This window comes from Antennarius striatus, chromosome 10 (assembly GCF_040054535.1).
Source record: "Antennarius striatus isolate MH-2024 chromosome 10, ASM4005453v1, whole genome shotgun sequence".
Classification (NCBI taxonomy): domain Eukaryota; kingdom Metazoa; phylum Chordata; class Actinopteri; order Lophiiformes; family Antennariidae; genus Antennarius; species Antennarius striatus.
Window position 1 is genome coordinate 2,160,107 of NC_090785.1, and position 25,396 is coordinate 2,185,502.

Below are 25,396 nucleotides of genomic sequence, written 5' to 3' on the forward strand. Positions count from 1 at the left end.
TGCTTGTAGGGCCTTTTTTCCCCACTCCACCACATTGTCCTTCCTGCATTGCTGTGGAACGCAGAGGATTGTGATTTAAATGGCTTTTGAGCACTGCTAATCCACCGGAGGCACATAAGTCACACAAAGGTAGCTCCAAAAGGCCTGGGCGAATTCCACCGCGCAAAGAGGAAGTCTTAAATCCCAAGCTTCTCTTAAATACCACGGAGGTGACTTATTAATGGAATAATTCTGACTTGTGTGTATAAGTGGTTCTGGATTGAGCACCATGGGCTCAGGTGGCTACGAGACAAAGGAGGCGAACAACAGAAGTTCGTTGGTCCTTTTAGCTATTGTTCGGGGTTAAAGAGGAGGAATGGTGTTTCTAGTCTGCTGCAGAAAAGACCGCTTTGTGTGGACGGACGTGTGGACACACATCCAGCCTTGATTCAGGCAAATATTAAACAAATGGAGGGCATTCAACTGAAACAGACTGAGAGAAGTCGATTATTTCAAATCAAAGTGAACCTTCCTTCATCGGCTGCTGCGACATCTGGACTTCATGCCTCCTTTATTCAATTGTTCTCAACCCCCAACAGTTTGGTAAAGATGGCAAAGTTCTCTGAAACCGCTGACGAGGGAAGACAAAATACATTTTAAAAGCCATTAAATGACGCCTCGACTGCACGTACATTTTTGGAGGAACTGTTCTTGTAAGTTTCCAGATCATTTTAGTCAAATTCAGCTAAATTAATTCAATGCTTTTCTACAAAAATTGAAAAAGAAACACATGCATCTGAAACTAAATGGTCAATTTCAGTTGCCGATACCCCAACAGTAGTTCCCCAACGGTGGTACCCCAACAGTGGTACCCCAACGGCAATACTCCAATGGTGGTAGTACCCCAACAGTGGTACCCCAACGCTTGTACCCCAACAGTGGTACCCCAACAATGGTACCCCAACGATGGTACCCCAACGGCAATACTCCAACGGTGATAGTACCCCAACGCTGGTACCCCAACAGTGGTACCCCAATGCTTGTACCCCAACAGTGGTACCCCAACGCTGGTACCCCAATGGTAGTACCCCAACGGCGGTATCCCAACAGTGGTACCCCAACGTTGGTACCCCAATGGTAGTAGCCCAACGGTGGTACCCCAACAGTGGTAGCCCAATGCTTGTACCCCAACAGTGGTACCCCAACGATGGTACCCCAACGATGGTACCCCAACAGCAATACTCCAACTGTGATAGTACCCCAATGCTTGTACCCCAACAGTGGTACCCCAACGCTGGTACCCCAATGCTTGTACCCCAACAGTGGTAGCCCAACGCTTGTACCCCAACAGTGGTACCCCAGTGCTGGTACCTCAATGGTAGTACCCCAACGGCGGTATCCCAACAGTGGTACCCCAACGTTGGTACTCAATGGTAGTACCCCAATGGCGGTATCCCAACAGTGGTACCCCTAACGGTGGTACCCCAGTGGTGGTAATGCCATGTTGCTTTATGGCATCTCATTTTGACTAATTTTTAGGATGCAGGCAACTCCAGATCAGAGAACTTCCTCTGAGGGAATCATTCCTCGATAAAGATGCTTCCATTACATGGAATCAATCAGATCCAGTTTCCAGGCAGGGTTCTGCCAACAGGTTTGTGAATAATGAGAGGCAGACGGGATAAAAACAAGCCGTTAATGATTCAGGGTTTATTACCCAACAGCACCGTCACACACTTTCTAACGGAGCGAATGAGCCGACAGGGCGAAACGCAACAACAGCAGTTTAAAGGTTTTTGACCTCTTAATCAAGAGGAAGGCCTGGGCCTTGTGTTCAAGACACGATGATGACCGAATAATTAATAATCAATAGATGAATTTCAAACCTTCACGCTTGATATTTCAGTTAAATGTGCTGCCTGATTGGTCGGAGGAGAGCAAGAAATGACGGGTGAATTTATCCATAGAGGTGTAGAATAAAACCACCACAGATGAAGAAATGGGAGAAAGAAGAGAAGGGGGATGGTAAGTAAGAATATTTATTCTTTAGTTTATTCGTTTCTTTGGCTTATGGAAGCCATCAAGGCCAATTTCCTTTTTCGGTGAGGTAAGATCGAATGAAAGCTTCTCCGGGGGCCGATGGGGGGGCTGACATGTTGGCCGGATTCTAACTTCTAAATGGCAGCAGGTTCTCTTTCTTCAACCCGTCCTGAGGCCCGGGGTGAGCCACGGCTGAAAGGAAGCTCGGAGCGTCTCCATGGCAACAGAGGGAGGCGTTCGCGTAACCGAGGCCTGAGACGACTGATGATGAGTTCGCTAATGAATGAATTTAACAGACCCCAAAGGAAAGCAGTGTTTCTGAGCTGCAGGTAGGTTCTTTATGGAACATACTCACATCTGGGTGGTAATAGATTACACCTTCAGGATTACATCAGCAAATATGTATTTAACTGATGAATTAATCAGTTAGCTTTGATTTCCTCCAATCCGATTCACCTCATTCTATTGATTTACAGGTCAGACTTTGTGCTGCCTGTAGGACATCCCTTTTAACGCATTCACTTCTTAATGCTAATTTAAAAGATGCGTATATATTTATTATAGTTTTTCCATGACAGCATTGGTATTTATTAAACCCAGCAGCTCCAGAGGGACGTTAATATTCACGTCAGATAAAAAAGAAACTCCCAGTTTCCGGCCACGGCTGTTATTTTTACGCCACAGCGCAACGGTGGACGTCCCAGTCGCTGCTGAGGTCGGCTGACGTCATGATTACCGTCTTGAACGTGTGTTTAAAAGCCCATTTGGGATGGAATTATTTTATGCTGGATTATTTTTACATCCTACTTGGCCTTTTTTGTCATGTTGGAGCGCTAACTGCGGCTGGCTGCCTCATTTTCCTCTTGTTTCACAAAGACTTATTGGTTCCTGTGCTGCATTCACTGTAATGAGACCGGGCATCTGCCTCCAAGTCTGCCCGGGTTAATATATAGAGACAAATTGCATTACCTCAATACTGAGAACCGTGTAAACAGCCAGGATGGGCACCATGTCATTACTGCGACTTTCCTTTGTGAAGGTGGTGCGCCGCTGCTAAACTGTTGTTAAAGTCGAAATGTCAAAGTACTTGATGCAGGTTAAGTTTGAAAAGCATGAAAGTTACTTTCCCGTCAGGATTAAAATCAAGAAAACCAACCGGTTTTGTCGTCCCATGGAAAAGTTTTCCGTTTTTAAATGTTAAACCACACAATACACATCATATTCAGCTAATTTCATCATTTTCTACACAGAATTTGGTGAACTCTTAAAATCTTTTGCTAGCAAACAAGTATTACGACCTTGAGAAGAAAAAAAAGATTAATAAAAAAAACTATTTAAAACATCTTCATTCCCGGGTCGTCAAATCACGACTGTTATCACCAATTTTCTTTCAGTTTCGCGTTCGTTTTCAGCGGGACACGAACGGCGGCCTTTTGGGTGGCATTTTGTACAATCCATCCACCGTCGCCAGGTGAGTGCATGTGAAGAATCCAGGTGATAATCTGGATTAAAACAAGTGCAACCAACTGGTTTCTGATGCCAGTCAAGGGGGTGGGGGTAGGGGGTGGGGTCTGAAGAGGAGTGTTTTTCTTCCTCTATCCCTGTGGGAAAAAAAAAACGGGGGGGGGGGCTCATGGACATGCTGGCATCCCAAGAAATGCTGAAAGGAGGCGGATGGTGGTGGGAGAGGGTTCTTTCTTCCCCACCTCCCCGACTCTAACTCTGCCCTACCTCGCTGCCCTCGACTCCGCCCCTTCCGTGAGCTCGGAGGTGGTTGAGTGTGTGTGTGTGTGTGTGTGGGGGGGCTCTTATTGAAGCCAAGCAGAGTGGAACTTCTCTCATTGTCGTCGTCCCCCCCCACTGCCTCACCCCCGTCTCCCTCCTGCTTTTCTCCCGGGACAAAGAATGCCCTGAATGCCTGGCGTCTCCTGCAGTGTCAAGTAACTAAAGGGTAGGTGGGACGATGCACAGGCCCACGGAGGAGAGGAAGAGGAGGAGGAGGAGGAAGAGAACCGGAGGCCGAAACGTCACTTCTTTTCAAGATTGCCTCATTTATGCCGTTTCCCTTCAAGCTGGATGCTTCATATTAGCACAAACGCTTCGGCGGCCATAGCGCTGCAATAGGACCACCTGCTGATTAGCATCAGCTAGCTGCATCAAAGCTAGGAGTTAGCTTCACACATGGGAGCAGATTCAGAATTGAACCCCAATAACTCACGGGTTGCAGCTCTGAAACGTTCACTGGCGCAGCTGAAACATGAGTTTCAGTCGTCGCTGCAAACATTTGCCAAAAGCAGGCCGACGAAACTGCATGTGCGGTTATCAAGTTGTGTCCCGTGAGGTTTGACATTCTACATCTACAAACACACACACACACACACATGCTGCAAAACTGTGTGTTTCACATGCACACACACCCACTTAGACACACTGCAGCCCTATCATACAGCCAGCGTAATGTCTGACTGTGCTAATTGCCGCGGCGCTCCAAAGCAAAAGCCTCACAACCACATGAAATCATCTGATTCCACAAGCAGTGTGTAGGAGAAAAAAAAAGACCATCAATCAAGCTGTCATCCCAACCTCCTTGTCCTCCAAAGGTAGGATGTGAAACGCGCTCACTGTGAGACGTATGACTTCATCCTCACGACGTAACATCCATTACCGGGCCGCGGTTTTTGAGACGCAAAGTCAGGCTCGCGTCAAGTAATTAGGTTTGGTTGGGTTTGGTCGGTGCCCCCCGGTGGGCAGTCGTTACTGCGTCACGATGAATTAGACCCAACGCGCCGTCAGTCACGGGGGAGCACGCCGGCGCCTGGGTCGACTCGGGTTGCAGATGTGGACTCGAGCCACTCGCTCCATCTGGTCTCTGCAGATCCAAGAGAGGCGAGGATTATTTGGATGAAGCATCTGAACCAGCGTTGGTTCAGGGCGGGTTTTAATGCTAATTCAATGTCAGAGGCTACGCCTGACAGTATCTGCACATCACGAGCATCTGAAGATGCTAAATCACACGAGTTTAGGTGTACAACATCAGTGAGACCGCATCTCGTTCTTTACCACGCGTCGGCGGATGGATACAGCGTCAGTGAGACCGCATCTCGTTCTTTACCACCTGTTGGTGGATGGATACAACATCAGTGAGACCGCATCTCGTTCTTTACCACGCATCGGCGGATGGATACAGCGTCAGTGAGACCGCATCTCGTTCTTTACCACCTGTTGGTGGATGGATACGACATCAGTGAGACCGGATCTCGTTGTCATTGGTGGAGTAAAGGCGTAGCTCGTGTGTTCTCATGACTTCGCGTTTCTTTACAATCTTTATCATTTATTATGTAACTTATATATAATTAATTATATAAAGGAAAGGTCTGCATGTCTATTGGTTGATAAAAATGTGGGGGGGTTTTCTTCATAATTTAGGGGTTTTGGGGCTTTTTTTTTACAAGGCTGTAATGGATTAAAATATATTTGTTATTTTAAATGGGGAAATGTTTGACGTACGAGTTCAGTCATGGAATATATTAAACTCATACCTCGAAGCTCTACTGCATTGTATTTTTTTTACACAAATTTTTATTTTTAGTGTAGTTACACTGATTTTAGAAAGCTTTGTTTGAATTAAGGATTTTTGAAATTGTTGATCTATAGTTTATTGGGTTTATTTAGCTTGTAAACTAAATGGATGCACACTTTATGGTCTTTTTAATAAGATTTCTTAGACGAAGAGGTAGGTTTGTTCTTAGAATTTCATTATCTTTTACACTATAATAGAATCACAGTCAAAAACAATTGGTTTGTGAAGTTCACCAAGGAAGCTTCCTAAGAAGTCAATAAAGTGGTTGCAACAGCTTCAGGACATCCCTGAACCACCAGGTGGCGCTGTGCAGAGTCTCTTGCCTTTGGTGCCATTTGGCAGAACCCCACCAACAGTGTCTTAACCAGCAGAGATAGGATGAAAGTTTTACACAGCTGCTCAGCCAATGGAGCGTTCTGCAGAGGAAGAGTACGACACTGGCACCAAGTCCACCAAAAGTCCTTTCATCCGTTGATCAAAACCATTGTGGGTTTGCGATATGAGAAGGCTGTATTAAACAAAAAAAAAAGAAAAACTGGTTTGTATTCAAAGGGTTTGTGAGGATGAAGTTGGACTTTTGTGCAAACGTGATGGTGAGCGGAGGCACGCCACACATCGGCAGCGACATGTCCTCTAAAGCACCGACTTGAATCAGGCTGATGAAACTAAATCATAAACACTCATTATGGGTAATTGTTATCATATCAAAACAGGAGGATTTTTTTTTTTTTTTTTTTTAACCAGAGGAGAAAAGAGAAGCATGAATAGTCCAAACGACAGACATGTGGACGCGGCGGACGCAAAGCGTTTCTGTTGGGGAATAATCAGACCAGCTCCTTTTTTTTTTTACATGAGATATGATCTGCAGGATGGAGAAAGGAAAAGCAGAGGGAGGGTTTGAGTGCCAGAAATTAAATGCTCATGTGTGTGTGTGTGTGTGTGTGTGTGTGTGTGTGTGTGTGTGTGTGTGTGTGTGTGTGTGTGTTGTGTGCGTTCATCCCCCCCCGCCTCAGATGTAGAATCAGGGAATGTTCCTTCAGGTCCTGCCGCCCTATCAAATACACTGAGTGGTTAAATCAAATGACTGGAAAGTGCACTTTGAACTCGGCCCCTGGCCGAGGTCCCATTCAGACAGAAATGTAAAAGTTCCTGTCCCGGTTGGGGCCCCCCTGTTCAGGGTGTCCCCATAAAGAGACTTATAGCTGGTTACAGCCTCTTGGACCGGCGCCCATCAATGGCCCAACAAACCTCCACCGGCATTATTTCCTCCCAGCGTCTTTGTTTAGTGGAACCTTTTTTTTTTTTATTTTGGCAGGGCTCCTATTGACGTCCCATTGAGAAAACAACCCCCCCACTCCACCACCAACCCAATGCACCAACCCAACACCGCCGAGCCTTCGCTACGAACCCCAGGCTCCTGGTTTTTTGTTTTTTTTTTAGTCCACAAATTAGTCCAAGCTTGTTTATTCTGCTTCGGTTTTAAAAGGTTTGCCGCAAATAAACCACATATTTATCATTGATGCTTTTATTGCCCCAACCCCACCCCACCCCCCTCAACACTCTCCACCAACACCAACACCACCCTCCCCTGCAGGAGCCGTTGGGTGTAAATGAAATAGCACCTCCTGGTTATTGTTTTCACCGCTGGTTATGAATGGGCCATGTAATCAAAGTTCACTATTGCTTTATTACGGGGTAATTTATCAGCGTTCCAAGAGTTAATGGTTTCCTTGCTCGTCTCTACAGCTTGTAAAGAACTGGAGCTCCTAATGAAGTTTGGGCACAGTAGCGACTATAACATAAAGCTCCTCTCGGATGCCGTCGCAGATGATTTTAAAAGGCTTCTGTAAACAATTAGAACCAATGGACGTCTCGGAGCGGCGGCGGCGGCGGCGACTTTTACACGATGGGACCTAGTCTTCTAAAGGAAATGAGGCGGGTTTGGGTGGAAGCAAACTGGCACGGTCCGGCCCGTCAGTCACAGTCCACCAGCAGAGCACAGTAGCACCTTTCCTTGTTGCCCGGCTGCCTGTCAGCAGCGACATTAAGCCATTACACAAGCGTGGAAACCGCCCCCACGGCTGACCCACACGGCACACATCCGCCCGGGGATGCATACCATAATTATCCCTCCACTTCATATTCATCTCCCCTGGCAACTGCAATCATACAGCCCAAATAGGTCGGGCTAATTCATTACTTTGGTGGCGGGAAGTTGGCTGCCTGTAATGACACCAATTGCCCCGACCTAAACGCTGTAATCGGACCTCTCGGTGCAACGGCGAGGAAATGGCTGCAATTGAGGCTTTTGCACTTCCTAGCAACCAAGGGGGTGGGGGGTGGGGGGGGGCTGGGTCCTGCAATTTCAAGGGAGGGAAATGCTTTGCATTACCTGTGCCCCGCAGCGGAAAACGCAGCCTAATGAAGGCAAAATTCGTAGGAATTAAACAGACTTCAGGGGCAACAAACAGAAAAGTGGAAGCATGTGTGACCAATGGGTTTCCTCGTTAATTCGGCGGCTGTCTAACGGCGAGATTAGAGCAGCCTGGTCGGGCAATCAGGAACGACCAGAGGGGAAACAAACAGGGGCTGTCTGTTTGGGACCCTACTGGACACGGGTAGGGGGGCAGGAAGGGGAAGGTGCTGGAGGTGGTGAAGGCAGGAAGAAGGGGTGGAAGGGAGGCGAGGTGGCGGTGAGTGTGTGTGTGGGGGGGGTTCTTGCTACAGTTCCAAAGAGTAGAGTCCAATATTTAACAGCAAACTGCAAGGGTTAGCGTTTCGCAAGACTGACCTGGGTCAAATAATATTAACAAAGAGCTTTTATGATGTGTTATATACAGCTTAGGTGCCAGATGGTGAGGGTGCACCAACTTGGACAATACAAGGAGTGAAGGAAAGTTCAGGAAAGTGAGCGTTTGTTCCTAAAAGTGTAAAAATTAAACTCTATCTGGAGGATAAACTACCCCAACCGGGGCAGTTTTTAAAAAAGACGCTGTTTTTAAGGTAAGATCGGGTCATCTTTATAATATCACACTAAGATCCAGTTCAGCGGATGTAAACAGTCTGCAGCGGCTCGTGTTTACTGTCAACAGCAGATAATCCCACCAATCATATCAATAGTCTTAATCCGGATGACCCAAGAAATAAGAATCTAACCCCCAAGCCCTGGTTCAAAGTCACACCCTTAAAAATAGAATTTAATTTATAAGCAAATAAAAGTAGAAGCAGTTTAAAGTCCAGAACAACAGCTTTTTCCACTACAGGAAGTCCTCAAACTTTTAGCTCGGCGGCTAAAAAACGCACCCGCTAAAGGTAAAGGTTCCCTCAAGAAACGCCACAAAACACAGGTTTGGCTCTGGTTTACAGCTGGATCACATCTCTGCCCTCCTATTGGTTGGCTCGCAATAAAAGCAATGTTCTCTCTCCTTCCTGGCCTGCCCTTTGGAAAGCCTACCTGTAGGATGAGGTATGGATGCAGGCGTCCGATTGGTCGGGAAGGTAATGCTATCTGGACGATCATCAGTCGAGGAGAACGAGGCCAAGAGTCTGACGGGAACAGGGGAGCGTTCCAAAGGTGGAGTGGTGAGCAGATGGAGACCAGAGGAGTTCGTCTTCCTCCCCGAGGTCCGGGTGAAGCGTCTGAACCGACTGAGACCTGCAGAGGAAGGAAATACGTTCCAGTCCCGCTTCTTTTTTATAGTTTATAGCTCAAAAAGGTACAAAATGAGGCGGTTAGCGGAGCATGCTACCTGTGTGTAAGAGTAGACGAAGACAGTCTCACCACCATCGGCAGACACCAATCCAGACATCTTCACTACACAAAACAGCAAAAAAAAGTTCCCGCCAAGACATAAACACGACCAATCGCACACATCCAAATCGATTAAAGTCACTTTTATGAGCTTTCTTGCGATCGCGCAGCTGAAAACTCTCTCCAGACCGTTCCTGAGATGTTGGACGATGCAACAAAACTTTGAAGTTCTAAATGTCTGGAATCCATTTCTGGTTCATTTTGAAATCATCAGCAGGTGAAGCGTAAAAAACAAAACAAAACGTGGGAAACAGAAACTCCTGAAGCTAGGTTTGCTGCTGACAGATTCAAAACACACACCGAACGCTCAGGACAGGAGGTTATGGAGTTCGGATCAGGACCTGCAGGAACTCCTGTCATTCTGTTCGAATCCCAATCAAGCATCAGCTGTGGATGATTGAATGTGATGATCTTCCTGACTGAACAGGAAGTCTGTGAGAGTTAACCAATGGGATATGACTTGGAGAATGCTGAGCAGCTTGATTTGGTGTGAGACGCAAACAGGGCGGGGCTTCTTTGCACATGTGCAGGTATCAAATAATAATCTGCACTGTTGTTGAAAGCTGAATGCTATTACTTTTTGTTTGCACGATTGCATCTTTTAAAGTTTATTATCAACACCGCTAAATGTTCATCGACGAACTTGCAGACCTTCAACATTCAATTCAAATCAATTCAAAAAACTTTATTTGTCCCGAAGGGACAACTGAAAACACAGGAAGCAGTATTGGTACAAAAAAACAGGATTGGTTAAAAACCAGACTCAATACACAGAAAGTTGTATTATATAATATATAACATAATATGTAAAAGTATATATTATAATGACATATTATGTCATTATAATATATAATGAAATATATAATACAGTATAATATAATGCATATAATATATAGTTGAGTATGACAGCATTATTTATGAATACATTTATTTAACCTGAACTAAATGCTTCGATGGCCTTGCTGGGAGTCCAACCCCACTGTGAGTGTTCAGCCCCCCCCCCCTGAGAAGTGGGTCACCCCCCCCACCCCCCACCAGCCACTTCTGGCTGCTTCCAGTCACACTGCATGAACAATGGCGCTTCACGGGGAGAGTCTCGTCTTCCTTCCTGCCTCGCTTCCTGTCCATCGTTCTGCCTGACTAGGCAAACTCAATGTGCACCCGCCTCCTCCTCACCCCCTCCACCTCCCCCCATCCCCCATCCTCCCCCCAGCAGACCTCCCTCCCTCCTGAATCAGACAGTCAAGTTGGTCAAACACAGAGGAGAGGAAGGAAAAAGTGGGATGACAAAGAAGAGATGATAAATGACAACACAGCTGCAAGTCCTCCTGTGGAAGTGGAACATACCAAGTCGACAAGTAGGGTCCATTGACATGCAGATGGGGGTGGCGGCGGGGTGTTTGGCACCTAGGGTGCACTAAACTTTTAACCCCGCCCACCACCTCCACCTCCTTTCTCATGCGGGCCTTCCTGAGCAGATTGATGATGGCGATGCACTTCCTCTGCAGGGAGCGCGACCTCCGCCTGAATAATAGCTGACCGTTGATTAGCCTGTCTTATTAACATGCAAGCTATGCTTTCTTTTGCTTCCACTCTGGACGATGATGCATTGCAAATTTAAGTCTTCCATAAAAACTCAACTCGTGTTCTTGAAATGGAGAAACACCGATTGGTAAATTGTGAAACGGATATTGAGAAATTGTCACGTCTCCAAAACCACGACCTGGAAATGTGAAATTCACTTTTAGAGACTGTGTTTATGGCGCGCTCTTCCTGAGGATGTAATATATCCTTATCTGTTTTATAGACCTATTTATGTCGATCCTAGATCAACCCGTCTGGGACGGAGCGGCAGAAGAGCCCCAACCTTTAGCACGGTGAGTTATAATGTCAGCTAATCAGGGCGATTTACTGCCATTTTAATGGCATCCTCACAACTTTGTTATCTGCGACGTGGATTATAGATAACAGAGGAAAAGGTCACAAAGTCCAAAGAATGGCACGCAGACGAGGAGACGAGTGGCGCTAAGGCTCCGTTCTGGCTCTTCGGGGTCTTCATCCGCAGCTGAAGTTCATTCATGAGAAGCCTTTTGTGAAGCAGATTGTTCTCCGTCTGTCCTTCTGTCTCTTTCTTTGTGGTGGCGGCTTTGTTCACGTTCTCCTCTCACCTCCATGACAGTAGGTCTGGTTTGCATTGTTAGGGATTTAAATGTGAACTCTAAAGACTCCCCGCCCCGCAGGCGTCGTTGCTGAATTTCCATCCAGTGACATTTATTCTTTGATAGGTGTGTTAGCCTCAAAATGTTAAATGTGGAGCGTCACAAATGCAATTTTGCAGGTATTTTTCCACATTTTCCGACATCCTATGGATATGGATGAAATGCGTGAAAAGGAGAAACACTCCTGAAAATGGCTGGAGGGGGATCAAGCAAGACAAAGCTATCATGAACGGACCCAAGTAAGACTAAAAAAGGGACGTGCGATTGTTCCAGCTTCTTATTCTGGTTTTGTTTTACTTTAAAAAGTGTAAAAACTCTCCGTCCTCGCATCTTGATGTCAAATGACCTCAAAGGTCACCGCTGAGGTCACAGTTTTCCACTCAGTACGTCACCACAACATCCTCCTACCTTCACCGTATCCGTTCCTGTTAACACATCGCCTCTCCACTGCCCCCTAGTGGATGTATCATCATTAACGCAAAAAAAACACACAAGTAAAAACGGAATTCGCAACTGATCCAAAAATAAATTTACGGCTCTAACTTGGATCTAATAGACAGACGGAGAGTAATTACTCGATCATCAATCGATGGCACAATCCGTAAAAATACGAGCGCACCACAACGGCAGCGTGAAACCTCTAACCTTGAATTGATCACATGAAAAGAAGGAGTTCTGGGAAGGTGGTGGAAAAAACGATGGAGGGGAGGGAGGATATTTTTTTTCTCACTGCAGGCATCCAGACCGCCTTCAATGAGGGCCCTTTTAAAGTTGCACCTGTACTGCATGGTAGGGGCGAGTCTGGAGGCTTGATGTGGGCGCAGTGTGTTCCCTAACCCCTCAGGAAAGGAAAGAATTAGAGGGGGCCTTTGTTGTCTGCACTAGCTGCACCTCGTATATATTTTAAAAGCAGAAATACAAGAGGGCAGCCCAACCCGGACCCCCTCCCTTCAAAAAAAAAAAAAAAAAAAAAAATCAACAATCTGATATTCCTGTAAAGGCAAATTGAGCGTTAGATTGCGAGCGCCGTTGTACGCATGCGCCGACGCCGCCGTCGTAAAAGATGAGGCACTTCCAGACAGCTGGTTTCACTTTTTCTCGTTCACGCTCTCTTCCTCTCGCACTTTCCTTTTGTTCGACCAACGTGTTCCACTTTTGATTCATCTTGAGTAATGGTGTGAGATTCGCAGGGCAGCTGAAGTTTCCTTTCAACTCCACAGCTGGCCATCTCCCTGGGCAGGAGCCTGGAACAGATGCAGATAAAACGCTGCAGGCCGCGGCGTGACGGCTAGTTTTTCCATGTGTTTCGCGGCGCTTGTCGGTTCTTCCCGTCGCAGCTGAAGCCGTGAACAGGAACCGGCATCTCTGTAAATTCAGATATTAATTAGTGTTCTCAACTCTCAGATGTTGCCACCCACCAAGAACCAAAAACGGAAACGTTTGATTGAACCTTTACCTCCGAACAGACTCTTGAAAACTCAACCATTACATCGTTGCATAAATGCCCAAAATGCAACAAATAACGAACATAACTGACAGAAAAATAACAATAAAAACAAAATTCAGACAATGTACAGTGCCAACTAGTGGCCTGGCATGCAAACTACAATGTTTATACATGCAGATGGCGTGAAAGCAGACCTTTTAATTTTCGGCAGAAGCTAAACGTTATTATACGCCGGTGTAACCCCAATCCATGAGTAGACATAACAGAAACTATATACCACCCAGATAAAGGCCAGTTAGCCCCAAATATTTGGGAAATAATCCATGTATATATCAGAAGTAGTCATTTTTAGTGTGGGTTTAAACCCTCAAGACTTGTTGGAAATAGATAAAATGCAACCGGAGTTGGAAATTCAATGTCAAAAGTTTAAAAATAGCAAATAACTTTTTAAGAACCCTGGCTCCACGACCACGCTTCTTCATCTTCATCTTCATCTCTCTTTTGCAGAGCAATGTGGTCAGCTTCCAGTGATCAGCACCTCGCCGTCCTCGGTGTGAGTTACTTTACTACAACATAACGCCAAATGATTAAAGTGCTTCCATCGAGCTGCCAGACTTTCCAGTGGTCCAGCTCTGTTAAAAACGTCCAAATGCAACCTTTTATCTGCTGCTGATTTATTTCTCTAAAACCTGGTCGGATTACACCGGCCTGCACGGTAGTCTAAAATAACAATTCTGGGTTGCGGGGGAAATTACATTGGAAATTTGGGTCCAAGGAGAGATTTTGGAAAGCGCTGAAGTGTTACATCTGTTCCGAGCAGGACGGATATATCTGCATATATTACAGTCATCCTGCTCGGCACTGGAACTGCTTTGTGCGGCAAACAGCCGCCTTCAGACCTCAACAACTTAACACATGCACACACAACACTCCAACGGAGCAGTGATGTGGAAAAGAATTTCTCCCAGCGGTGCACCAGCGTTCCTCTATACTCCCTCTGAGCCGGCACACATCCTACCAGGAGCCAATCATTCCACGTCGGACCCTCTCCTGGACCTGATTGACAGGCCCGCTTCCATGAAAGGGTGTGGTCTCGGAGAGTCAAGCTGGGTTGTATTATGAAGGGACGTACATAATAAGATCTACAGCAGGAAAAAGTGCCTGCCCTTAAGGTCCAATTTCCCCTTTGGAATAATACCGCCATTGAAGGAGACGGAGATAGAATCGGACCTCTCGCTGAGTTCGAAATTGAAATGTTAAACACCAAGCTGAGTGGGAAGAAAAAAATGATTGAAGTCTATTGGGGTTTTAAAGGAGCAACAAAGCAAACTCCACCAGCGGAGGTACAAAACTGTTTTCGAAGTCAGGAATCGACTTCCTGTTTCCTCTCTGTTGAGTTTGGTGTGTTCGTTCAGTTCCTTTATCTTCGATTCTAGTTATTTCCTTCACTTTTAATAAAACCCCCACAAAACTGAAACCAAACGAGCAACCCCAAGTTTCAAAGATGGGGTAGAACAACAGTACAGTATTAATAAAGAACAGATGAAAAGGGAGATTTAACGATCCGACCCTGTAATCCCTCGACACATCTCTGGAACCCTGTGCTCCAGTATAAGCCTAAGATCAACAACAGATAGCCTTCTCTGAGTCCCTTCTCTCTGATCTAGAGGTACCCCCTTCCAGTGTGCATAGTGGGTGGGTTTTGGCGGGGGGGGGGGGGGTACTCCTAAGCTTCCTTTTCAGGAACCTCCTGCTTTGGATCTGGGGGCTTGAGAGCCTGGAGGCGAGGGCGAGGGAGGAAGGCAAGGCCCATTCTATCCCTTCCACCGGGACGGATCCATTGACTGTAAACAGCCACCGACATGATTTTACAATCATTTTAAAGGTTACTTGATACCACAGTGCTAATCTTTGCATTCGAACGGCCGGACCAGACGTGAATCTGTTTTGATGTGATCTGTCCTTGGACAGATTTATTTGGATCCAGACGGCACTCGGCAACCGTAAAGGCAGCTCAGCTTTCACAATACATCACTGCACCTAAAGGCAATATTCCCATGATCGTTTGACCCTCATAACATGACTCTGTAGTCATGAAATTCCACCCTTGGACCCACATTGGTATCACGGTTATTTTCTTTAGGAGGTAGCTTCAACATTTGATGAAATTTTCCACGGCACATTGCCCACAATTCCATCCAATTCCATCGTAATCTGTCAAAATGGTTGAGAAACCCCAACAAAGTCCAGAAAATGCTGAACAAACATCCTTGACACTATCCTATATTTTTGGAAACTGAATAACAATTACAGATTTAAACTTTAATGAGTTCTTTGCTACCATATGAGCAACCATCCTGACAAGAATCGCAAAAATCCATGGAGTACTTTTTGTGTAATCCTGAAAAAAGCCAAAATATGGCAAACTTCGGTAAAAGTTTCCAAAAGCTGTAAAACACAGATCTGAAGGTTTCCAACCAGACTTTTGGTTGTGTTTGTAGCATGTTGTCATTTAAAATGTATTATAATTTAAAGATCCATACAAGCCTAAACCGTTAACACATAGTGTGTCTTTTATGTGGGCTAAATGGCTCGAATGCAAATGTTTTGTAAAAGGTAAAGAGGCAGAAGAAGAAGAAGAAGAGGGAGCGACATGAGGTCAGCTCCTTTATGGAGGTAATCAGAGTTGTCTTCCTGTCTATTCTCCCCCTATTCACACAACCTGGCCTTCATTCCCAAAGTGAAACTGGACACCGGGGGTTTTGTTATGGGTTTACAGCTCCAGAGGACGAGGAGACAAACAAGACGGCGCAGAAAAACAACCCCTAAACTTTTAGCATCGCTGTAAAACCAACTCCAGGTTAGAACAAAGTTTGCACGAAACAGGGTTTGTCTTTATTGTTGTTTCTTTGATAAAGTTTGTTCCCTGAGTCTTGGGTTAGAATTTTGAAATTAAAAGTTTATTATCTGGTTTATGCAAAAAAAACAAACCCAAAAAACCAAAACAAAACCATGATGTTAAAGCAGTTGGGAAGAGTTTGTAGCCTATGTGAGAACTGTGTTCTTAACCTGTAAAGCCTACAATCATTTTAGCCTTATTCGAAAGTATGGACACAACAACAATTAAAAAATAAACAGTCAATATGGGTTCACTAACACTAGTTTAATTGCAGCGCCAACTACTGGCCTGGCATGCACACTGCAGCATTTCCAGTCATTTGTTTCAATGAAAATTTGAGGAAAACTACATAAACAAAAACTTTTGTGTTTTCAGCCAAACCCATGTTGAGTCAAGAAGGTGTTAATCAGAGGACTGAGGTTGAGCAGGAAATTAAATCACTTATTATCACTCACATATCTTTAATTCGAACAAGTCAGCTCTTGTTTGCCTAAAAGCTTCCAAGCAGACTAGAAAACAAAGGAGGTGTCAACACCTGGATATTTGTCGTCTACGTGGGTCTTTAACGGGATCACGTCCCGTTGGTTGACCACACAGCAGATTCAAAGGTACGCTGATAGCATAGGAGACTAAAACCATCTATCTGTGTCTGGGGGAGGTAGGGGGTACCGTTTGGAGATGGGGGCAGGGCAACAGGACAGGAAGAAGACTTGAAGGGTGAGCAAACTGGCAACCGGGAGGTTAACCATCATGCTGGGGACGGGATGGAGGCCTTCAGAGGGAGCAGCCAGCCTGACTGATGTAAAAAAAATAGAAAAAGAAAGTCCCTCACGACCCCCACCCTGTTGCCCCCCAGCCGAGAAGAGCCGGACGGGACTAAAGCCCCCTATTGTTGTCCACTCACACAGGATCACCAAGGCCCCGGCAGCGGGAGAGGGACTGGGCTGGAAAGAGGATGGGGCTGCTGGTGGTGGGGGGGTTGAATGTGTGTGTGTTTGAGGTGGGGGTGGGGTGGGGTGGGGGGGGTCCAGCCCGCCAGCTCAAAGACAATCGTGTGATAGGACTTGGCCCTATCTAATCAAGGCCAGGAGGTCACTTCCGAACAACTGGGCAATAAAAGATTATTTCTAGCCACATAACAGAGGAGCCGTTGGAGGGGGGGGGGCAGGGGTAAGGGGGAGGAAAGGGAGGGAGAACAGAGGAGGGGGGCGGAGGGAGGGGGGCTGTCTGTGCAGAGAGGAAGTGAATTGAAAAAAGCCAGCAGACGGGAACCATCTGTCTGGATGCGTAGTCTAATCTCAAAAAAAGAGGGGATGACGGGGGGAGGACGGGGGAGGATAAAGAACGAGGGAGCTTCCCCCTCTCCGCCGCGAACAAACAGACACAAATCCGTTGATCAATCATCTATCATATCTACCCATTGTGCATGTGCGATGCTTTTGTCGTCCTTGGTTGAGAAATCAAAGGGAAAAAACAGAACAAAAGTAGTCGTAGGGGGGGGGGCTGGAATGCCGTAAACACACAAAACTGCCCCCCCAAAACCCCTGGGGCGGCCGTCAAAAGAGGAACAAGGACGTGTTCTTGTCGGGGTTAGAGAAAAAAAACCCAACACACGTAGAATCGAGCTCTGTTTCGTCACTCGGAGACGGTTGAGAGTGGCGAAGCTAACGAGTCTGGATCGCTAACTGTTTCCAGCCTCCGCTGTGAGCAACGGCAAACACCCCGCTGATTTCATTAGAAAATGGAATAGAACATCACAGGCAGGTCTGTCGGAGGCCTAGGAGGGCTGGCAAAGGCGCCGGCGTCTAACGTCGCAGGCAGGAAGTGACACTTTGAATGCTGATGAGTCAATATAGACATTGATTGGGAGCAGATCTCGTCGAAAATCAAAAATAACGCCCGTCTGTTAGCAAGGGGCTAACAGAACAATAAAGATCGTGTGTTGTATCTACCAGTGGAGCTCTTCACCTTCTCCTCTTCCTCATCCCCTCCAAACAGCCTTTGTCCATAAAACGGCAAAGAAAGACAAAGGAGAGGAAGGAGACTAACAGCCGCTAACGCTACAGGTTTGGAGGGGAGGGGTGTGTGAAAGTTTTACACTTAAGTTCCAGTGTGTGTGTGTGTGTGTGTGTGTGTGTGTGTGTGTGTGTGTGTGTGTGTGTGTGTGTGTGGTAGGAGGTACCCAGGAGCAAATGCTCAAGAGGTTGAAGGCCCAATGAAACACCTCCATCTTGAATGGCCCTTGACACCTGGTAAAAGTCGGGGTCATCCCCCCCGTGGGGCTCTTTATGGCTCCGGAGCAGGAAAGAGGCGCCGGATGACAAACAGGAAGCAGGGTGTCGTCTGAATGTCGTTAAAGTTGTTTACTCCAGTTCTAATGGGACTTTTTCTTTTTGCTAACGCGTCATTCCTGAAGCGACGTCCCGTTCCTTTGGACAAACCACGGATTCTCACTGGGATCGTTTCCTCATCTTCGCCTCGGGATGCAACCATTTTTTAAAAAGTTTTGTCTTGTTTTAACCTACTTTTTACTTACATTTCTCTCCAAAAAATGATAAGATGTTTAAAACTAAGGTTCTGTGGGTTTTTTTCTCACAGTTGCTTTGTGTTTAGAAGACATTATATAACCGTCTCAGGACATCCTTTCAACCAGATTCCGCACTGAAGTTCCAAACGTGTTTCTACGCCTCTTCCTGTCCTCAGGCTAAAATCAGTCGTTATGATTTCGCCTGTTTGCTGAAAATGCCTCCAAGCTTTCCTGTGTGAAGTTAAACTGAGTGGGGTGGGGGGGTGGGAATAGCCTCCAAACCCAACCCTTTCAAAGTGCGTTATATAAACCCCAAGCAAACACAAGGCTGCTCTTGTTGACAAAGACGTTTTATTGGGGAACGCTGTTTTTTTTGTGTGTTTTTTTTCGGATCTTATATCCAAGATTCAAAGTTGGACCAGATTCCGAACACGTATGTTTCATCCAGAAGACAAGTTGACCTCCGGTCATCGCGCTGATGTCCATAAAAGCCGCCTTCCTCTCCACAAACCCGCCGCCCCCATGTTTCCCTTGATTGCTAATTTCTATTTATACGCCATGAGGGGAAATAATGAAAACCAGATGAGGAGGAGGAGGAAAGCTGAGGCAGGCCTTTTGGTGATGAATGCTGTGGAGGAGGATGACTGTTTATGGTGTATCTCGCTCCGGTCGCTCTGGTCGTGCCGGTGGTGGTGGCGACGACGGCCGATTGAGGGACTGCCCTGGTAGGAAGTGTAGGACGGAGGTTCCACCGTGACTCACTTGGTAGTCATGCATGTTTGCACTTGTGCAGTCCCCCCCAAAAAAAAAGTTGCAGAAAAGGAACCCGACGACGCCAACTAGCATGACGTGTGCGAGTGGAGCAGCTAAATTTACCCAGAAACAAGTGCAAACGTGGGGAGGGGGTGGGTGAGACGCCATCAATACCGCCTTTTTTCACGGCGCAGACACGTGACACCTGCGAAAGAACCCATTCGTGGGCTTTTAAATGTTATTTTAAACACCTCCGCTGATTAGATCAGAGATTTAAGAGACAAGTTAAGAACTTGAGAGACAAGTTGTGGAAATGGTGGGGGTAGGATCTGTTTCCTTATTTGGCTTAGGCTGGAAAATATCAAGTAAACACTGCCTTCCTGTTCGCCTCCTCCTGAATACAGTTTAGATCTGTTCCACCCCCTCCCTCATCCGTCCAGGGGAACTATAGTGGAACCTAAAAAAAGGCCTCCTATTGTTTGCTATCATCCAGCAGCCAGGAGCAAATGGAGCTCAAATTGCAGCTCTGAAAGGTAACAGGAAATTGACAAATCGCTAATCCACTCTTAACTATTCAGGGCAACAAAAGGTGCATCCCAACAAAAAGGCAAAGGAGGCTGGGAAGGTCCGTTTAACGTTCAGTTAGCCAACTACAAAAGCTACGAGACGCTAACTTCCTGTTTAGCATTAGCATCCCATCTGTGAAGCCATAGCCAGATTTAGCTTCTTAACTAATGCCCTCCCCCAATCGCAATGCGTGTTCTTCCCGGCACCTGAGGGCGCCGCCGACACATGTGGCCGATTCATCCACGTGATTCCGTCGTCGTCGTCGTGCCAACGCTGCAGTTTTCCAAACTTAACTGGGAACATACCCCCCACCCCCTCACCACCACCCCACCCCCCATTGTCCCGGAGAAATTCCTGGTCACAGTTTGTGTTTCCCCAACTGTTGGCATTTGTGGCTGACCAACCAACTTTCAAAGTGATGATCTCATCCCCTGGGGGGCCCGGAGGTGGAGTGGATGGGTGTGTAGTGGGGGGGTCAGTGGACTTCCCAAGTGATAAATTCACTGACAAAAAAGAAGTGGCCAAATGTGTGTGCATGGGGGTGTAGAATGAGCCGGGTGGGGGCTGGATTTGCCCCTGTCGTTGCCTTTAGTGCAGGAACCACGCCATAAAAGCCCAGCACTGATAGCCCCCGGTTTATTATCTTTGAACAGGTGGCCCCCGGCTCCTCGTAACGGTGGCTCTCGTTTAGCTTGGCTGCAACACAGAGACCATTAGGGGGGGGGGGGTCGGGGAACGTCCCGATCTCGCCTGGGGAGGCAGCAACGGCGAACGCAGCGATGGAGACCTACTTCCTGTTTCGCTTCCAACGTTTCTGAGAGGAAAATCGCGACAAAGACGCCTTCCAGGGACGTAAAGAGTCACATTCAAAGCTTTCAGCGCCATTTTTTTTTTGTTTTTACCCACAATCCCACACTCATCATCAACACACACACGTGCAGACACACACACACACACAGAACATGAGGTGTTTGTGACTCTCAGCTCAATCAAGACACCAGACAGCGCTGTTTTTTTCATTAATTAATATATTTTCTGCATTAAAGTTAACATAGTTTTCTTTTGTGCCACCCTTTAATTTTTCAGTAAGTATTTGATATTTTGTTATATTCAGACATGAGTAAATTTAAGACTGTCTCTTGCAATAAATATCATAAAATAATAGAGCTTCACATAATAAATATTTTGTACAACAACAAAAAAAAAAAATGTTTTAACAGACATTTTTTTTTCTTTCTTTTTCTTTTTTAAAAAATAGCCGGAATTTTTCCACTTGTGGATTTTTGAGCATAACAAATTTACACAAAAATAAAGAGGAAAACAAAAAACATGGGTGGGGGAGGGGGAACGAATGCCACAGAATGTGATGAAGAGTTCAGACGGATGGAAGGAGAGAAACGTAATCCGAGTGGAGGAGAGAAGACGATGGGATGGATGTGCTTTCGTTAACAAGTGAGCGGAGGAAACCACGGTTTTAGATTGAAATCAGACATACCTGCTCGCTATGAATGACAGGTAATAACAGCTACATAATCGCCCTAAAGTCGATCGTCCTTCACAGATTTGGTGAGAGGCAGGAAACTGCCTACCTTAAAAAAAATTTAAAAAAAACAAAACGGAAGAAAACTTATTTCGTATATATGTATGTATACATATATATATATGAAAAATAGTGTTAATGAGGAGCTGAGGATAGGCATAGAAAGAGTTAAGGCAAACACTGGTCTGTAAAAACACGGTCCTGATCCAGAGGGGATAAAAAGGGGGGCAAAAAAAATTAAAAAAAATAATCGAGTGGTTTTCGTTACTCCTTTGCTTTTGACTCCGTAGGATTCCACAAGCGAGGAGGAAGAGGAGGCGGGTGGGAGGTGCTTAGAATGTTTGATAAACATTAATTCGTGACTATCAGCGTCATCATTAACCATTGTCACCATAACATCCACAACAAGAGTCTCCGGGTGAGGGTGGTGGTGGATGATCAGGAAGGCTTCTCCTGGCTCTGTGGGGCCCAGCTCTCCAGTTTGCAGTAGACAGTGTTGGAGTTCTTGCAGCGACAGCCGGGCCGGTTGACCCGGTCGTAGCAGCCCTGACACGCCTTCAGGCAGCCCTTGACTGGGGGGTAGCACAGCAGGCAGGGGAAGAGTACCGACATTAATCCCATGCACAGGAAGCGCGAGCAGCAGTGGGAGCGCGACAGCGAGCAGGGCTGGTCGGCGCACGAGTCGCCCTCGTCGTCGTTGGAGCAGTGGTAGAAGAAGCCTTTGACCAGACACATGCAGGTGCCGTGCTCCAGGGCGCTCTCCGCCGAGCACAGGCACTGGCCGTTGCAGGCCAGACACGAGGGCAGGCTCCTGGGGGCCGTGCAGTCGCCGCATTTACACTTCCCGCAACGCTCGCAGATGAACTGGTGACCGGAAGCCGCCGCCAACCCCCCACCGGCGCCGGAGGCTGAAAAGTCCGATTTCCCTTTGCCTTGGGGCGGCTTGAGCGGCGCCTCTAGCGGAGGCTGGTGGCATTGCGGCCCCTGCTGGGGGGGAAGGAGACCCTTGGGCTTGGGTTGAGTCCGAACGGGTCGCTCCGCTCTGTGGTGGTGCTGCAAGCTGGCGCCGGGCCGGGTGGGGGGCGAGCGAGCCAGGAGTCCCTGCTCCGAGGAGGCGCTGCTGTTGCTCCCCGAACTGGCGGCGCTTCCTGTGCTGGTGGAGCGGCTGAGGCCCGGTGCCCGGGAGCCACCGCCGTACTGCGGGCCCCCACCGGACGCCACCACCACCACGCCGCCCCCGATGTGGTGGTGGTGGGGGTGGTGGTGCCCACCCGACGGCCGGTGCTCATAGTTGTTGTTCACATTGACGAGGATGACCTCGTGAGTCCTCTCCTGCTTGTCCTGGGGCCTGTGGGCCACGCGGGGCGCCGGGGGCCTCCGTACCACTGAGGGGCCCTCGGTGTACTCGTTGTTGGAGCGGATGGCCTTGATCTGGTCCAGGGAGAGGATGGCGGCATGCTGGAGCTCCCGCTCGTAATCCGACCTCTGCCGGCTCTCTAGGGAAGGCTGCTGGATCACCACTAATGAACCGCCGGGGCCATGTTGACTTTGGAGCTCCATCTGGGGGGATCACCACTTCCGACATTCACCGTGGACTTGGCATGCATCGGAAAACCTGCTGGGGGCGGGGGGCGGGGGGAGAGACAAAAGAGGAACGTCAAGAGGGGAGGCGGAATCCAAAACGGACACATTCTCCTACCGGAAATCGATCGAGAGATTCAGACGACTTATTCCTGACTAGCAGATATTCCAGATTAGATGCTTTCCAGGCTGCATAAAAACCGAGTTCCATATTTTAATGGAGGGGGGAGGGTGTGGGGGGTCGCTTTTATTTATCTCAAGGCAAGTTGACGATTAACAAGACTTGTGTTGTTGTTTTTTGTACCTTCCTCTCCAAAACCCCCCCAAAAAACAAAAACGCGCACAACTTCAGGACACCCTACCAACACTTCCCCTCCTCATTTCCATTTCTATGACTAGTTAACATTTAAATGCACCGCGGAGACGAAATGAGGACGCGATCCAAGCGGACTAAATAAGCTGCCTCACTTAGTATTCTATTACTACTGCAGAAAGGGGTTTTCAGGGAAATGAGGACAAAAAAAGTAAAGAAAACACACACACACACACACACACACCAGAGGTCAGATCGAGTTCTGACAAAATACCGACTTTTTAATTTGCAAAACGAGTTTTTGCGCATGAACGGATTCAAATCTGAATTTACGCAACAGGAAAGAAACGATTCATCGGATTATTTTGATTTTAGAAAGAGGAGGTCGGATTGGTCGATCAGGATTTAGCCTCCGTGGATGTTGTGGTGGGGAGAGAGAGATAGATAGAGATGGGGGTGGGGGGGGGGTCACACATGAAGCCACACTTTGTGTTAAAAACCAAAAGCCCAACAACCTGACAGTCCCGTGAACGCACCGACCGGACGGATCGCTCCAACTTTTACGCATTTAAATCATTAAAAAGTGAGAATTTGAGGACGCAAATAAAGAAATTTACGCGTCAAAAAATTTGCGCACGGTTCCCCCCCCCTACACCCCCCCACCCCCAGAACGTGATCTTCCTCCACGGGGCGCGTTCAGAGGAGGAGACGCGGGCGCGCAACGCAAAGCGAGTCGGGTGTTAAAAAACACGCAGAGACGCAGATTATAGGAGACATTGGAGGACGCGTCCGCGCAGACCGGGGGTGTGTGTGTGTGTGTGTGGAGGGGGGGGGAACTTATGAATGAAAACAACCACGGGTGGGGGGAAGGGTGTTTGTTACGGCTCCGCCACGGGAGGACACGGGCTTTGGAGATCCATCAACTTCACCCCCATCCGACCGAGATGAGTTGCTTTTTGTTGGTGCCAAAAAATTAAAAAAAAAACGCGCAGGAAAGTCGAAGTCAGGCGTCATAACGCGACATAACAACCAGGCCTGACGTGAAAACAAAAAACACCCAGCGTGGAACTGTGGAAAGGAGGAGTAGGGGAGGGGGGGTACGTACCTATATGGAACCATCCATAACGTCGAATCCATCCACCAAACAGCCGCTACCAAAACTCCATCCACACGGGAGGGGGCCAATGTCCACGCGAGTCCGACACCTAATTCATAACATTCGCAATCTGTTAATCCAAGAGTGAGATTATCCCTGCGCGTTGTCCGCCCGGTGTCCCCCTCCTCCTCTTTCTTTCTTTATTTCTGGACACAAGTTCAGCGCGGATCACGCGTGCAATTCGTCCCCCCACGGCAAAACAAAGTAAATCCACGGTGGTGGGGAGCTTCTTGAAACGCAACTCGGAGAGGGGGGGGGGGGCGATCTTCAGGCGAAGCAGAACCCAAGTCACACAAGTCCCGCAGGAATCAGAAATAAAACGCAAAAAAAAAGAAGTAGAAATAAAATCAGACTCGATTGGGGGGGGAAGGGGTGTAAATCCAGGATTTTCCAATCCAAATCTGCGCAGAGAGGAGTTTTTTTTTTGGGAGGGGGGGTCTGCGCATTAGTTAGTTAGTTGTTGCGGGGAAGACGCGGATCGTCGGGGCTGCGGGCCGCGGCGGCTCTGCTGCTCCGGGGGCCTGTTCCACACTGAATGAATGGGGACGCAGGACTCAGTGTTTGCTCCTCAAGCCGACTCCCATTGGCCACTCACCCCCCCCTGAAAAAGGATACATCGCATCCGCTCCTGATTCATTGGGCAGATGTGGAAGGCCGGCCGACAAAAAAAAAATGTGCGCACCAGTTAAGGTGGACTGGTTTAGTTTATTTTCTAGGGGGTGGAGGGAGAAGAAACTAGTTTCCTTTTTTGCGGTTTATGAATAATGGTGTGAATAAGATTTCTGTGACTAATGGTGACGCAATAAAGGCGCCAGTCGATGAGATTACTGCGGTTTTTTTTTTGTTTGCGTCATTTTTAAGGACAAGAACGTGAGACATTCGGAAAGGAAGTGCAGTTTTAACATTCATCTTTATTTTGATTGTTTTTTTTTAAATCCTGCTTTTAAAATAGAAGCAGAACATACGGTTTCTATGGATACACTA

At 47.3% G+C, this 25,396-nt stretch overlaps 1 protein-coding gene and 1 long non-coding RNA gene across 3 annotated transcripts in view; both read right to left on the minus strand.

Annotated features, from left to right (window-relative positions):
- Positions 1 to 9,405, minus strand: part of LOC137602531 (uncharacterized) — an 89,700-nt gene extending 80,295 nt beyond the window's left edge. Inside the window, exons 1-2 of the long non-coding RNA XR_011037175.1 lie at positions 9,349 to 9,405; positions 9,054 to 9,254 (exon numbers count right to left, since the gene is read on the minus strand). This is a non-coding gene — a long non-coding RNA (uncharacterized lncRNA). The remainder of the gene's footprint in view (positions 1 to 9,053; positions 9,255 to 9,348) is intronic.
- Positions 9,406 to 20,830: 11,425 nt separating this feature from the next.
- spry1 (sprouty homolog 1, antagonist of FGF signaling (Drosophila)) lies at positions 20,831 to 25,056 on the minus strand. 2 transcript variants are annotated; one of them, XM_068326021.1, is made up of 2 exons: positions 24,362 to 25,056; positions 20,831 to 22,980 (listed from the first exon to the last, which is right to left on the minus strand). In XM_068326021.1, the coding sequence occupies exon 2, from the start codon at positions 22,920 to 22,922 to the stop codon at positions 21,801 to 21,803; it is 1,122 nt and encodes a 373-aa protein (XP_068182122.1). In that variant the 5' UTR covers positions 22,923 to 22,980; positions 24,362 to 25,056; the 3' UTR covers positions 20,831 to 21,800. The 2 variants fall into 2 exon arrangements, with proteins under 2 accessions (XP_068182122.1, XP_068182121.1); XM_068326020.1 differs by having other exon boundaries at positions 20,831 to 22,977; positions 24,362 to 25,054.
- Positions 25,057 to 25,396: the final 340 nt, after the last annotated feature.

Coding starts and splice junctions, on each gene's coding strand:
- spry1 (XM_068326021.1), bottom strand. CDS start 22,922: ATGGAGCTCCAAAGTCAACATGGCCCCGGCGGTTCATTAGTGGTGATC.